Source organism: Hylobates moloch, unplaced genomic scaffold, assembly GCF_009828535.3.
Source record: "Hylobates moloch isolate HMO894 unplaced genomic scaffold, HMol_V3 SCAFFOLD_10, whole genome shotgun sequence".
Taxonomy (NCBI): Eukaryota; Metazoa; Chordata; class Mammalia; order Primates; family Hylobatidae; genus Hylobates; species Hylobates moloch.
The window spans coordinates 102,526,481-102,539,626 of record NW_026652285.1 but is presented as its reverse complement, the minus strand read 5'-3'; the positions used below and the strand labels follow the sequence as shown (position 1 = coordinate 102,539,626).

The following is a 13,146-nucleotide window of genomic DNA, read 5'->3' as shown; positions in this document are numbered from 1 at the left end:
TAAAAACAATGTAAGCCTGCGCGAAGTGAAGAGGGCAAGGGAGAGGGAACACAACACAACTCTAGGATTGCAAAAGCGGCTTTCGCAAATTTACAGCTCCCCGCTGACCTATTAACGCACCACGGCGAGGAGGGGTGAACAAATGGGAATGCGGTTCCCGTTTCAGTAACAAGCCATAATCAACACGCATCCTCCAGCTGAGGGCCACCACCCAGCCGCGGAGCTAGGACAAGGCTTTTTAGGGGAGCTGTGGGCTCCCACGGCCCCCACCACACCCCCACCCCACAACATAGAGCTGCAGCGACGACAAGAGGGCATGGGGGGCCCCGCCGATGATGCCCAGGGCCGCTCCCTGGGCCCCCGCCACCTTTAGGGGTGCCCGGCTGCAAGGATTGGCAGGACTCACCAAACAGATGTTCTGAGATGCACTGACACATGGTGGGAGCGGGGGTCACATTACAGAGCAGGCTGCTCCGAGACCTGGGTCTGGAACATCTCAAAGACCCTGCCAGGGCTGATGTCACCAGACTGAGCCACAGAACCCCCCACCAGGGGCGAGGGCCCTAGCATCCCCCACATCCCCTCCTGGGGGGTACGGCATGGCTTTGAAGGACACCCAAGCCAGCCTCCTCCCTGTCCACCCACTCCCAGGATCCCGGACAGAGAGCAGCTGAGTCAGACAGCCCAGCAGCCAGACACCTGGTCTGCACAGCAGGCATGGGGGTGGTGTGTGTTGTGGTGGGGACGTGGTCCCAGCCCTGGCTTTGCTCTTTCCTAGCTGGGTGATGGCGAGCAGCTCACTCCCTGGCTGAGCGTCAGTGTCCTGTCAGATATCAAGGGTGGCTGTGCAGATTAAATGGGATCCTGCAGGCAATGCCCCGTGCATGTTATTTCAGATGGGGAGTCTCACCCTGGGCTTCCAGGCACCCTCTAGAGGCCCCTTCCAGGCTTCTGGGGGCCCGTGGACAACAGCCCTGTGTGCAGAAGCCCAGGAGCACCCTATGGGAGAGACTGCAGGGTCCAAGACACCCGCTGGGTCACTGGTCACCTGAGGCAGGTTTCCCTCCAGCCCTAAGCTCTGTCCCTTGAGGCCATAGGACTGGGGTTACCTGTTGGTGATGGGCGGTACAGGGCGGGAGTCCTTCATCCAGGTGACCAGTGGGGGTGGGGAGCCCTTGGCCTCGCAGTCCAGGGTCACCTCTTCACCAGCCTTCGCTGTGACTCTCAGAGGCACGTCTGCATTATGTGACCCGTTCATATGGATCCTGGGTTTGGCTGTGGGGAGAGTAAGCAGGGCCTGTCAGCAGGGCAGAGGGGACTAAGGTCCATGAGCGCCCTGGGCCATGGTGCAGCTCCCCCAGGAGGCAGAGCCGGTACTGCACCCTTGACCTTCAGGAGGTCCAGAAGGTGGATGTGGCGGTTGGAAGGGGAAGAGTGCAGACTGGAGGTGGGACTCAGGTCCCAGGGTTTTCGCTCAGTCCTCCCCTACCCACCTCCCCACCACCACCTTGCCCTGAGAACCCTGACCCGGTCCCTCCTGCCCCAGGATCTGTGCCTTCTCTGGCTTCTCTTCATCCTGCCGTCTCTTCCCCAGGGACATTCTGAAAGGCTCTGAACTCCTCCTCTCTCTCTACCTTCTCCCCTTGCTCATTCACTTATTCCCATGATACCAGCCACCAAAGAATGCACAGACCCTCCCTCTGGACCTCTCGAAGGCTGGTGAGGGATTGATGGCAATCTGTGCATGTCACCTCTCTCTCACCTTAAGCTGAAGACCCCTCGATAGCAGAAACTGCATGGTACCCTTCCTTCCTCCTCCCTCCCCGCCCCCGCCTTTCTACCTTGGAGCTCATACAAGGAACGCACTCGCTACCTGTCTGAGCAGCAACAATAAAAGACGCTAGCCAGTTGGGGACATCAAAACCCATCCAGCCCTCCCGCGTTCCCCCATACATTTGTAGTTCAGAGAGGAGATGCCCCCCAGTTAGGAATTTTTTTTGCAATATAAAAATATTGACTGTAAGGGTCTATGAGAGAAAAAGCCTGGCTTATACATTTGCTCACTCCTCCCAGACGTATTTACTGAGAGCCAGCCCTACGGGGAATGCTGGGGACGGCAGCGAAGGAGACAGGTCCCACCCCATCTTCACAGCCTTTAGGGTCCTTTGGCAATACTGGTACCAAAAAGCTCACTATGTGATTAATTATTGAATCACAGCTGTGATGGGTGCCAGGAAGGAGATATTCCACAGTTCACAGCAAGATGACTTGACCAGCCTGGGGGAACAGGGAGAGCTGAGATCTCACAGGTGTGAGCAGTCAGCTGGGCCCAGAGGTGGGGAAACAGCATTCCAAGCAGAAGGAACTACATGTGCACAGGCCCTGAGGCAGGTTGGACCATTCCAGAAACAGAAAGGAGATCAGAGGGTCTGGGGCAGAGAGAGGTGGGTGAGAGGGCTGCTGGGGACGCGAGTCCTGTGCAGAGCCACGCGTCTTTGCAGGACTTGCTGATGCAACAGCTTCCCCGGCTCAGGCTCCACAGGGCTGAGGTGGGACTCCCTGTCCCCACATCCACTGAGCCCCCTCTCCCAGGACAGGGTTGGCGTCACTCACTGTTGACAGAAAGCCGCATCTCCTGGCTGGAGAAGCCCACAGTGTTGGTGGCCGTGCAGACATAGGCCCCTGCATGCTGGGCAGACGGCTGGGCGATGAGCAGGGTGCCCTCCTTACTCACATTGTAGTGGGGACCTCTGGAGGTCAGGGCATTGGTTTCCTAGGGCAGAGGCACAGGTGACATCAGCGAAGCCCACACCTCCGCCCCATGACACACTGGGCCTACCTCTCCAGTTACCCTCTCGGTAACAGGCACTGCTTACCTTGGTCCAGGTGATGGTGGGGGCGGGAACTCCTGAAGCGACACAGGGGAGAGAGGCCGGAACCCCTTCATTGGTGATATGGTGGGTGGCAGTGGGATGGATTCTAGGTGGCACTGTTATAAATAAACCAATGTCAAAGCCAAGGCTCATTGCAGCATCATTCACAGTGGCCAAAAGGTGGAAACAGCCCAAATGTCCATCAGCGATGCATGGGCACACAGCATGCAGTGCGTGCACACAACGGAAGAGTATTCATCCTTAAAAAGGAAGGAAATTAATTCCAACTATATGACATTCTGGAAAAGGCAAAGCAGTCGGACGTGGTGGCTCAGGCCTGTAATCCCAGCACTTTGGGAGGCTGAGGCAGGAGGATCACTTGAGGTCAGGAGTTCGAGACCAGCCTGGCCAACATGGTGAAACTCCGCCTCTACTAAAAATACAAACATTAGCTGGGCATAGTGGTGCATGCCTTGTAATCCCAGCTACTTGGGAGGCTGAGGCAGGAGAATTGCTTGAACCGGAAGGTGGAGGTTGCAGTGAGCAGAGATTGCACAACTGTACTTCAGCCTGGGAGACATAGTGAGACTCTTGTCTCCAAAAAAAAAAAAAAGAAGAAGAAGAAGAAGAAGAAAAGACAAAACTGGATCAGTGGTTGCCAGGCTGGGGGAGGAAGGGATGAGGAGGCAGAGCCCAGAGGATTTTTAGGGCAGTGAAGCTACTCCAGGTGATATTGCAGTGATGGGTCCGTGTCACTATGCATTTGTCCAAACCCACAAAATAAACAACACCAAGGCTGGGCACGGTGCCTCACGCCTGTAATCCCGGCACTTTGGAGGCCAAGGTGGGTGGATCACCTGAGGTCAGGAGTTCGAGACCACCCTGGCCAACAGGGTGAAATCCCGTCTCTACTAAAAATACAAAAATTAGACCGGTATGGTGGCGGGCGCCTGCAGTCCCAGCTACCCAGGAGGCTGAGGCAGGAGAATTACTTGAACCCGGGAGGTGGAGGTTGCAGTGAGCTGGGATTGCGCCACTGCACTCCAGCCTGGGCCATAGAGTGAGACTCTGTCTCAAAAAAAATAAAAATAAAAAATAAAAAAACCACTAAGAGGGAACCCATCTTAAAAAAAAATAAAAATAAAAAATAAAACAAATAAACACCACCAAGAGGGAACCCTAATGTAAACTGTGGGATTTGGAGTGATGATAACGTGTCTTCAGTGCTAACAACGGGCCGCCCTGGTGGGGGATGTTGACAGTGTAGAAGGCTGCACGTGGCGGGAGCCAGGGGTATGTGGGAAATCTCTGTACCTTCCGCTCAATTTTTCTATAAACTTAAACTGCTCTTAAAAGTCCAGTCTGTTTTTTTAAAAGGAATAAAATTCTGACACATGCTACACCATGGATGAACCTTAAAAACATGTTAAGTGAAATCACGACATAGGAGGACAAATACTGTAAGATTCCACTTCTATGAAGTCCCTAGATAGGCAAGTTCATAGAGATAGGAGGTAGAAGGGTGGCTCCCGGGGGGCTGAGGGGAGACAGGAATGGGGAGCTAATGTTTAATGGGGACGGAGTTTCAGTTCAGGATGATGAGAAAGTCCTGGAGATGGATAGTGGTAATAGTCCCGCAACAATGTGAATGTACTAACACCACTGCACACCTAAACACTGTCAAATGATACACGTTATGTTATGTATATTTGACAATTTTAAAAGCTTTCAGGCCAGGCACGGTGGCTCACGCCTGTAATCTCAGCACTTTGGGAGGCTGAGGTGGGCAGATCACCTGAAGTCAGGAGTTTGAGCCCAGCCTGGCCAACATGGTGAAACTCGTCTCTACTAAAAATACAAAAATTAGCCAGGCGTGGTGGTGTATGCCTGTAATCCCAGCTACTCGGGAGGCTGAGGCAGGAGAATCGCTTGAACCCGGGAGGTGGAGGTGGCAGTGAGCCAAGATCGTGCCACTGCACTCCAGCCTGGGCAACAGAGTGACTGTGTCTCAGAAATAAATAAGTAAATAAAAATAAAAAAATAAAAGCTTTCAACGGGAGAATGAAACTGGCACAATCCCTGAGCCACCACTGCCTGCCATCGTCAGTTTTTTTGTCTTCCCCATACAGAAGGCAGCATGTGCTTGGGAACCAGCTGTGCTGATTCATTGCTCTGGGGCTCTGGATAAGCCACTTAATCTTTTGGTACCCATATTCCCTGATCAGCACAAAAGCTAATTTAACCCCAGTTCCCTGGTCGTCCCTTCTGGAATGGATAGATGAGCAGTGTTTGCAGAACACAGTGAGCTTAAAAACAGGTGTCACACCCACCCTGGGCACCACTCAGATTCGCAGGCTTGAAGACGGGGGTCTCTACGGGGAGCCAGAGAGGGGCAACTAGGCATGGAGAAGCCAGGAGAGGAATCCAGAAGCCAGAGGCTCTGACGCTAGCACTTGGAGCTCCTTTAGGGAGGAAAATGGCCTTCTGGACTCCCAGGTGGCCAAAGCCAGCAGAGGCCCATAAATATTTGCTGAATAGAAATGAACTGAGCCAAGAGAGACTGAGCCTGTTCATGTCAGCCCCGCAGAAGCGGCTGTGAGGGCACAGTGGGAAGTTAGGGGGTGAAACTGAGTGGAATCATATATAGAAACTAGCAGATGCCTGGCATGTGGTACACACTCAACCCTGGATGGCGATTTGATCTGGAATTATGAGGGGATGGCACCTAGAATTACACCTGAGTGCTCAACCCAGCGCTTCTGAACTTTGCACTCCCCAATAAAATGGGGAACGAGCATTCTTCCCACTAATCGCGTGGGGGCTTTATGAAACAAACAAGAAAAAAGACGATATTAACATACTTGGTAAATCACTAAATATAACCAAATTTAGTCTGAAGCGTCTCATCTTACATTAAAAACACAGTGGTTCCAGTTGGGTGAACAAAAGAACCCAGTGCTGTGGGCAGGAGAGTAGTTGGGCAAAACACTAAAAATTCCAAAAACGTACAATCTCTGTGATGCAAAACTTAATCCACATTAATGGGTTTATCCCAAGGAAAGAATTGGTCAGGTAGGTACGTGATCACCTACAATGTGTAGGTACGAGGCTGTTCCTACCCAGGATGTGGGGGATGTGGGGCGGGGTACAGATAATCAGATAATTAGATAATCAGGGGACATGATCATCCCCTTATTAAGTTGATGCCTCTGAATCTTAATTGACAGAAAACAGAACAGCCACAACACCTTGTCATGGAAGCACTTAGCTGCCAAGATAATGATAGCTTGTGATTCTATCTGGTTTTTAAATAGGTTTGGAAACAGGTAGATAGATTAGATGGATAGATGATAGACAAATAGATAAATAGATGATAGATAATTTTTATATAATTTATAAGAACATACAAAGAATCTGTATGTATCATGTATAAAGAATATATATTCTATGTATACATAGTGTATATATATACTACATATAGCTGTGTGTCATATATATAGAGAGCGTGTGTGTAAAGAGTATGAAAAGATACATGCCAAAATGCAAAATCTAGTTATTCTTAGCTACTGGTATTATGAGACTATTTTTTTAACTTGTCAAATCCCTAATTTTCCCACAGAGAATATATATGATTTGCATGATTTTTTAAGGCACATGCATTCAAGATCAAGTTACCTCTGCACATTCCCCCACCCCATCATGTTCCCTGCCCCATGACCACCACCTCCGGGACCCCGGGACTCACCCTGGACCACCAGCTCCACATCCCGGTGCTGAGAGCCGGCCGTGTTGGTGGCCACACAGCTGTACCTCCCTGCATGCTCCTGCAATGCTTGGTCAAGGTGGAGGCTGCCATCTGCTCGGATGGAATGCCGGCTGCCAGGTGGGAGCTGGTGGGGGTGAGGAAGCGCCAGCTTAGCCTTGGGCCTCACTCAGAGGCAGCTGAGAAAGAACCCTCGGGAAACTATGCTGCCCATCAGGCCAGTAGGGAGCAGCCAGGACTGAGAGCCCGGGGGCTCAGAGAAGGCTGAACAGCTCTGTGAGTCCTTCCCGAGTGCCCAGTCAAGTCCTCCAGAGACCCTGCAGGGCTGGATGGGCCTGACCCCTGCATACCCTGACCCCACCTCTCCCTCGGCCAACTGGACCAGGGTAAGCCTGACCCAAGCTGGGCCCATGAGAGTCTCTCCTGGGAATGCAGAGTTGGGAAGGCATCTCTTCGTAGCCTGCAGGACACAGGGACCCCGTGTGTCTGAGACCAGGCAGAAGAATTGAGGAAAGGGAAGAGGTAACGAAAGAGTCAATAGGAGAGGGCAAACAGAAGAACACCAAGAAAATCAAATGGATGTGAACTGATTGATAAGGCAACCACTGTGCGTTCAGCGCGCGCTGGTGTTTGGGGCAGATAGGAAACTGCACAGGTCACATCCCTGCTCTGGCATCGTAAGAACCAGGGAGACCACTGCATTGAGACTGGGCCTCCACTAAATCCCTGCTCCCTGGCCCACAGCACTCCTGAGGCACACGATTCGCCTGCAGAGCTCCCAGGGGTCCAGCAGCCATGACCCATCTGACAGCCGGCAGGACTTTAGAGGGCAACAAACACCATCAGTGCATTATCAGAGAAGGTTCTGAAATGGGGCCAAAAAGAGGGTGGAAGGAAGAGGACACTCCCAGGAGGGGAAACAGCCAAGCAGAGATCGAGGCGTGGCTGTGACAGCCTCCTTCTACTCCAGGTGCCACCGCCCACCACACCCAGAGGAGTCCAGCACTCACTGGTTGGCCGTCCTTGAGCCAGTGCCTTTCCGGGAGGGGCCGCCCAGCTAGGACGATGCAGGGCAGGGACACAGGCTGCCCCTCCAGGACCCGGACGGTGGGGGCGCTGCTGGCGATCTGTGGCGGGACTGTGGGGAGAGGAGCCAGTGTCAGCCACAATAGGTGCCCTCGGTGGTTGTCTGGGGGACAGAGGCTCCTGCTCCCCTCTCCCTCCCCAGGGAACTGGGAGATGCGTCAGAATTGGGGATCCTAAAGGGTCACAGGACCCCCAGGACATTGCCCAGGATGCAGGGACACAGGTGCTACTCTTGGAGAATTTGGCTGTGGATTCGTTTGTTCCAACAGATGGGCCAGGAGAGGCTCCCTGGAGGCGCCCATGGCCTTGCTGTGCCCCCCTGGGAGCACCTGCCTCCCACCTCCCATCTCCCACGGCCCTCAGATCCACCAGCGAACCGTGACCAGTGACGATGAGCCGGGCCTCGGCCTGGACCTTCCCAAAGACGTTTCGAGCTTCGCAGACATATGGGGCCTGGTCTCCTGGGGCCACACCTGAGGGGCACGAGAGAAGCAGGTGTGAATGCCAAGGCACACCACAGCTGCAGCCCCCATGGGCTCCAGCTCCCCAGGTGCAGAGACAGCCCCTTGGCATGTCCTCCTGGCCTTACAGAGGTTCAGGAGGGAAGGCTGGGATGGTAGAGAGGGAAGGGGTGAGAGACACTGATGGACCTTGGAAGGTGAGAAAGCCTCAGTTTGCTCATCTGTGGAATGGGGGTAATTGGCCTGTACCTTGTAGTGTGAAGGGGAAGTGCCCGCCCTCGGGCCTGGCATATAGTAAACAGTGGGTGGTGGCGTAGGCACAGTAGTAATTACGGTAATCATATGTGTGTGACATATGGTAATCATAGCTTATATGTGTGTGACAGCACGTGGCAAGAACTGTGCTAAGCACTTGGTACAGATTATCCACACAACAGCCCCATAAAGTGACTGTTAATCAGCCAGGTGGGTAGTAGATTTCATGGTCGTGATGATGAACAAGGTCAGAATACTGGAATGACTTGGCCAGAGCCACCCAGCCGAAGTGTGACCGAGTATCAGCCTCTGCTCTATGGTCAGTGCTGGCGGTCAGGGTCCTGCTCTCGGCCACCTGGCCTGGGGGTTTAGGGTGTCAGAGGCCATCCTGTCTCCCTGCCCACCCCCTACCAGCCCCAATCTCTTACTTTCAAAGAACAGCACTCCCGAATCCGGCTGCCGAGACCTACTGCCTCGCCCGGCCCCCAGCCTGAGTCCCAGAGGCTGGGCATCTCTGCGGCGCCAGGTGACCGTTGGGGGTGGGCGGCCTGTGGCCCGACATGCCAAGAGGGCACTCCTCCCCAGCTCCACAGTGACATCCCGGGGCAGCTCTGTCAGCTGGGGCGCATCTGCAGGGAGGTGACCAGTCAACCATGCCCGGAGGCTAGACCTGCTCAGCAGTAGGTCCCCAAGGAACTGCCTCCCTCTCCTCCCCCTGTACTATTGCCCTTGTGAACCTAGGGGCCGACTCCTGTCCAGGGCTCCAGGGTCAACCTGAGCTGAGTGGCGTCCACCCCTGGAGAGCTCTTGGGATGAGGCAGAGGGAGTGACTCGTGGGATGGTGCGTGGGGTCTCAGGGGGCCTGGCTCTACCCCAGAGGTGCAGGGGAGGGAGCAGCATGCCCACTACTGGCTGTGACATCTTCCAGGAAGCCCCTCCAAGAGGCTGCAAGGGGTGTTTCTGAGTCTGATTGTGACCCGCTGACAGGAGCTGAGGACCCCTGCCTACCCTCCCCTACCCCTCGCCTCCTCCCGGGCCAGACAGGCTTCCTCTTGGAGGTGTCCTGAGCTCCCCTCTGATGCTTAAGCTCCTGGCCTAAGCCAGGCCCACTTCTGTGGAGGGGAGCACAGCCTGGGGGGCCTGGCAGGACTCAGCTGCCATTTCCACAGCCCCTTCTATTGCCGCCACCCCAAACAGCCAGCGTCGTGGGGGATTATAGGTCTTCTTCAACCTCTTCTCTAGAGCTTGCCCTGTTGGCTGAACTTTTTTGGAAACAGCATACAGAATTAAAACTTGCTTGTTATAAATAACGTGACCTTATACATTAGGGTCTGAACTGGGCCACTCAAGAGTGAAAAGGGGCTGCATCAATAGTGACCCCAGGACGACTGGCTAAACAAGGGCTGTCCTGGAAACCAGGAGTTATAAGACATTCTAATAATACACAAAGGGCAGAAATTCCCCTAATTCTTGCTCCACACACCCCAAATCCCACGCCCTTCCCTAAGGTAACCACTGTTAATAGCTTGCAGTGTTTCTTCCAAATCTCTTTTTCCCTAAGCATCATTTGACTTTTATAATCAGGAGAAGAATAAAAGAAGTTATTTCCCAAAACAGAAACTCAAGATCCTGTCTCTCCTTCAGCAGGCCACGAGCAGGTCCTTCCCTCGGCAGCCCCTGGGCACCGTCCTCAGGTCCTTGTCCCAGGCCCCTGCGGCAGGGAGGTCCCTGGCCTTTTTTTTTTTTTAACCCTTTGAGTCTGGTACCATGGAAAAGCCTCTACCTCTTTGTTCTTTCCATCTGTCTCCAGAAATACCCTTCATCCATCCAAATCATGACATCAAATTTCCCTCCTGGCCTCAGGGATTAGGGAAGTTCCAGAGAGATATAAACACAAGTTGGAAAATTACTGCAAGGAGGAAGACGGTCTTGGACCTAACCTCAGACACCACCCTTTCTCACTGGGGCCTGGCAGCTGCCGAAGCTCAGAATCCCAGAATCCCAGAATCCCAGAAAGCCTTTCCTTGGGCCCGCCCTAGACAAGGTCACTGTTCCTGCAGAGCCCTGGCCCCCAGGGGTGCAGCTATGCCATACCTCACCTACCCAGAGCAGAACACCACAACAGCCTACCTTCCCCAGCTGCACCCAGCCCGACCGCAGAGCCCAGCTCCAGCCTCCTGCTCCAAGGATGGTTCTGATTCCTCTCCTGCCAGACCGCTTTCAATTCCCTGCCCTCCTTAGCCCCAAACAGTCCTGCTTTGTCTCCTGACTCTGGTTTGTTTGTTTTTGTTTTTTTTTTTGTTTTCAGTCAGAGTCTTGCTCTGTCACCCAGGCTGGAGTGCAGTGGCGCAATCTCGGCTCCCTGCGACCTCTGCCTCCCGGGTTCAAGATGGGGAAACCCCATCTCTACTAAAATATATATATATATATAAATTAGCCAGGCATGGTGTTGGGCACCTGTAATCCCAGCTACCCAGGAGGCTGAAGCAGGAGAATCGCTTGAATCCAGGAGGGAGAGGTTGGAGGGAGCCGAGACAGCGCCACTGCACCCCAGCCTGAGTGACAGAGTGAGACTCTGTCTCCAAAAAAAAAAAAAAAGAGAGAGAGAGATGGTGGGGTCTCACTATCATCTAGGCTGGAGCACAGCGGCGCAATCATAGCTCACTGCAGCCTCGAGGCTCAAGTGTAAAGGGTACCATTTGGCATCCCCAAGTGACAGGCATGAAGATGAGCACTTATTGTAACCATAATTTCACTCGTGGCTCAATGAACTCATAAGCGGATATCATCACAATCCCCATCTCACAGACGAGGAAACTAAAGGTCGGAGAGATGAAGGAACCTGCGTGAGGTCACAGCTTGAAGCCAGTGGCAGAGCTAAGATCGGAGCCCTGGTCTGTCCAATGCTAAAGCCCAGGCTGTCAACCACCCCACCCCTGCATCCCCCTCAGTACCTGGTGGCTGCCCCAGCCAAAGCTGCACTCACCCCTCCATCTTCTTGCAAGACAGCCAAATCCCAGACTCACTGCTGTGCCCTGGACCCACGCAGACAACTGTGACTCCATGGGTCTGTGCAGCCATCCCTCCCCCTGCTAACCCGGAGCCCCCCAAATAAGGCAGGAGCCCAGGACCCTCACAGGCCAGAGCTGAAGGCCCTCTGGTCTGCCCCTCATTGTACAGGTGGGAGGCTGAGGCCCCGAGTCCTGCTGAGGTCAGGGGAGAGGCCGGACTCCCAGCCCAGTGCTCTGCCCAGGGCCTCATCTCTGCTTTCTGGCTCCCAGAAAGCCTCCTCACACAGACTCCCCCGTGACCCTCTGCCGTGACCCAGGGAGGACAGCGAGCTGCTTCTGTGGCCACCGTGGCTCCACAGGAATGACCCTTTCTGCCTTAGCCACAGTTAGCTTTCTGGGGCGGGAGCTATAAGCATCCAGAGACAGGTGATGCTGTCAGCAGCACTGGAGACTCCTGGAGGGGCCTCTTGTCAGCTGACGGCTGCAGCTGCCTGTTTGTGGGGATGGGGCTATGAGTGGGGAAGCCCAGAACACCCAGAAATGTGCCTGGTGAAGGGTGCCTGCCATCAGCCTGGGATGGGGCGAGGGGACAGGAGGGGCTGCCGCCTGCAGGGCTGACCCATCCTTTTCTTCCTGCTCTGCCTCCCTCCCCCACCCACACATCTGGGACTTCAGCCACGCCCAGGGCAGCACCCCCACCCCCATCTTTCTTCAGCCCAGACCTTCCACTGAGCTCCCTACCCCTGTGTCCATCTGCCCCTAGACACCTCCACAACTCCCCAGCCCTCAACACAGTGCCCCCCGGCTCACCACCACCCACCACCGCAGGGTACAGTCCCTGACGCTGCTTCCTTTGTCGCACTCCTGGCAGTGACGGGGCGGCAAGTCTTCCTCAACCTCATTCCATCCACTTCTCACTGAGTTCAGTCATGGCGGTGGCCCCTGGCTGCTCTCCCTGCCTTTCATGCTGCCCCTGAGCCACCCTCCCTGGTGCAGCAGAGGGACTTCCCAGGGCACAGGCTGGACCGTGTCTTCACCTGCCTAAGCCCTGTCTGCTACGGGCTGAACTGTGTCCCCCACAAACCCATATGTTGAAGCCTGACCCCCAGTGTGATGGTATTGGAGATAGGGCTTCTGAGAGGTGATTGGGGTTGGGTAAGTCATGAGGGTGAGGCCCCTACCATGGGGATTAGTGTCCTTTTAAAAGAGATGCCAGGCAGCATCCTTCCTCTCTCCACCATAGGTCCCAAGGAAAGGCCATGAGAGGACCTGAGAGAAGGCAGAGGCTGCCAGCCAGGAAGAGAACCCTGGCAGAACCCAGCTGGGCCAGCAGCCTGATCATCTGCTTCCAGCCTCCAGAGCTGTGAGGAGTGTCTGCTGTTTAAGCTGCCTGGTCTATGGTATTTCATCATGGCAGCCTGAGCTGACCAGGATACTGTCCCTGGCTCCCGAGGACGGCAGGGCAGAGTCCAGGTGATGGAAAGGCTCAGATGCCCTACCAGCCCAGCATGGCTGCTGCCTCCAGCCTCAATCCCCCACTCACTCGGCTCACATTTGTAGAGAACCCTAGTACCATCCAGCCCTGGGGTACAAGGATCTGGCCAGCAACAGGCAGGGCCATCCCTCCAAGCTTGGCATATAATTGGTGCATAGGGATGGAGGGAAGAGAGGGGAGGGGGAGGGGAGGGGAGGGGAAA

General features: G+C 54.5%; 1 protein-coding gene across 5 annotated transcripts in view; it reads right to left on the bottom strand.

Annotated features, from left to right (window-relative positions):
• Positions 1–13,146, bottom strand: part of HMCN2 (hemicentin 2) — a 173,543-nt gene that overhangs the window by 107,109 nt on the left and 53,288 nt on the right. For 4 of the 5 annotated variants that reach the window (XM_032165420.2, XM_058445320.1, XM_032165424.2 and 1 more), the window contains exons 16-22: positions 8,867–9,067; positions 8,100–8,195; positions 7,647–7,774; positions 6,619–6,763; positions 2,877–2,989; positions 2,614–2,773; positions 1,110–1,275 (exon numbers count right to left, since the gene is read on the bottom strand). In XM_032165420.2, coding sequence (XP_032021311.1) covers positions 1,110–1,275; positions 2,614–2,773; positions 2,877–2,989; positions 6,619–6,763; positions 7,647–7,774; positions 8,100–8,195; positions 8,867–9,067 — 1,009 coding nt within the window. The remainder of the gene's footprint in view (positions 1–1,109; positions 1,276–2,613; positions 2,774–2,876; positions 2,990–6,618; positions 6,764–7,646; positions 7,775–8,099; positions 8,196–8,866; positions 9,068–13,146) is intronic. The other variant, XM_032165423.2, reaches the window with a different exon arrangement.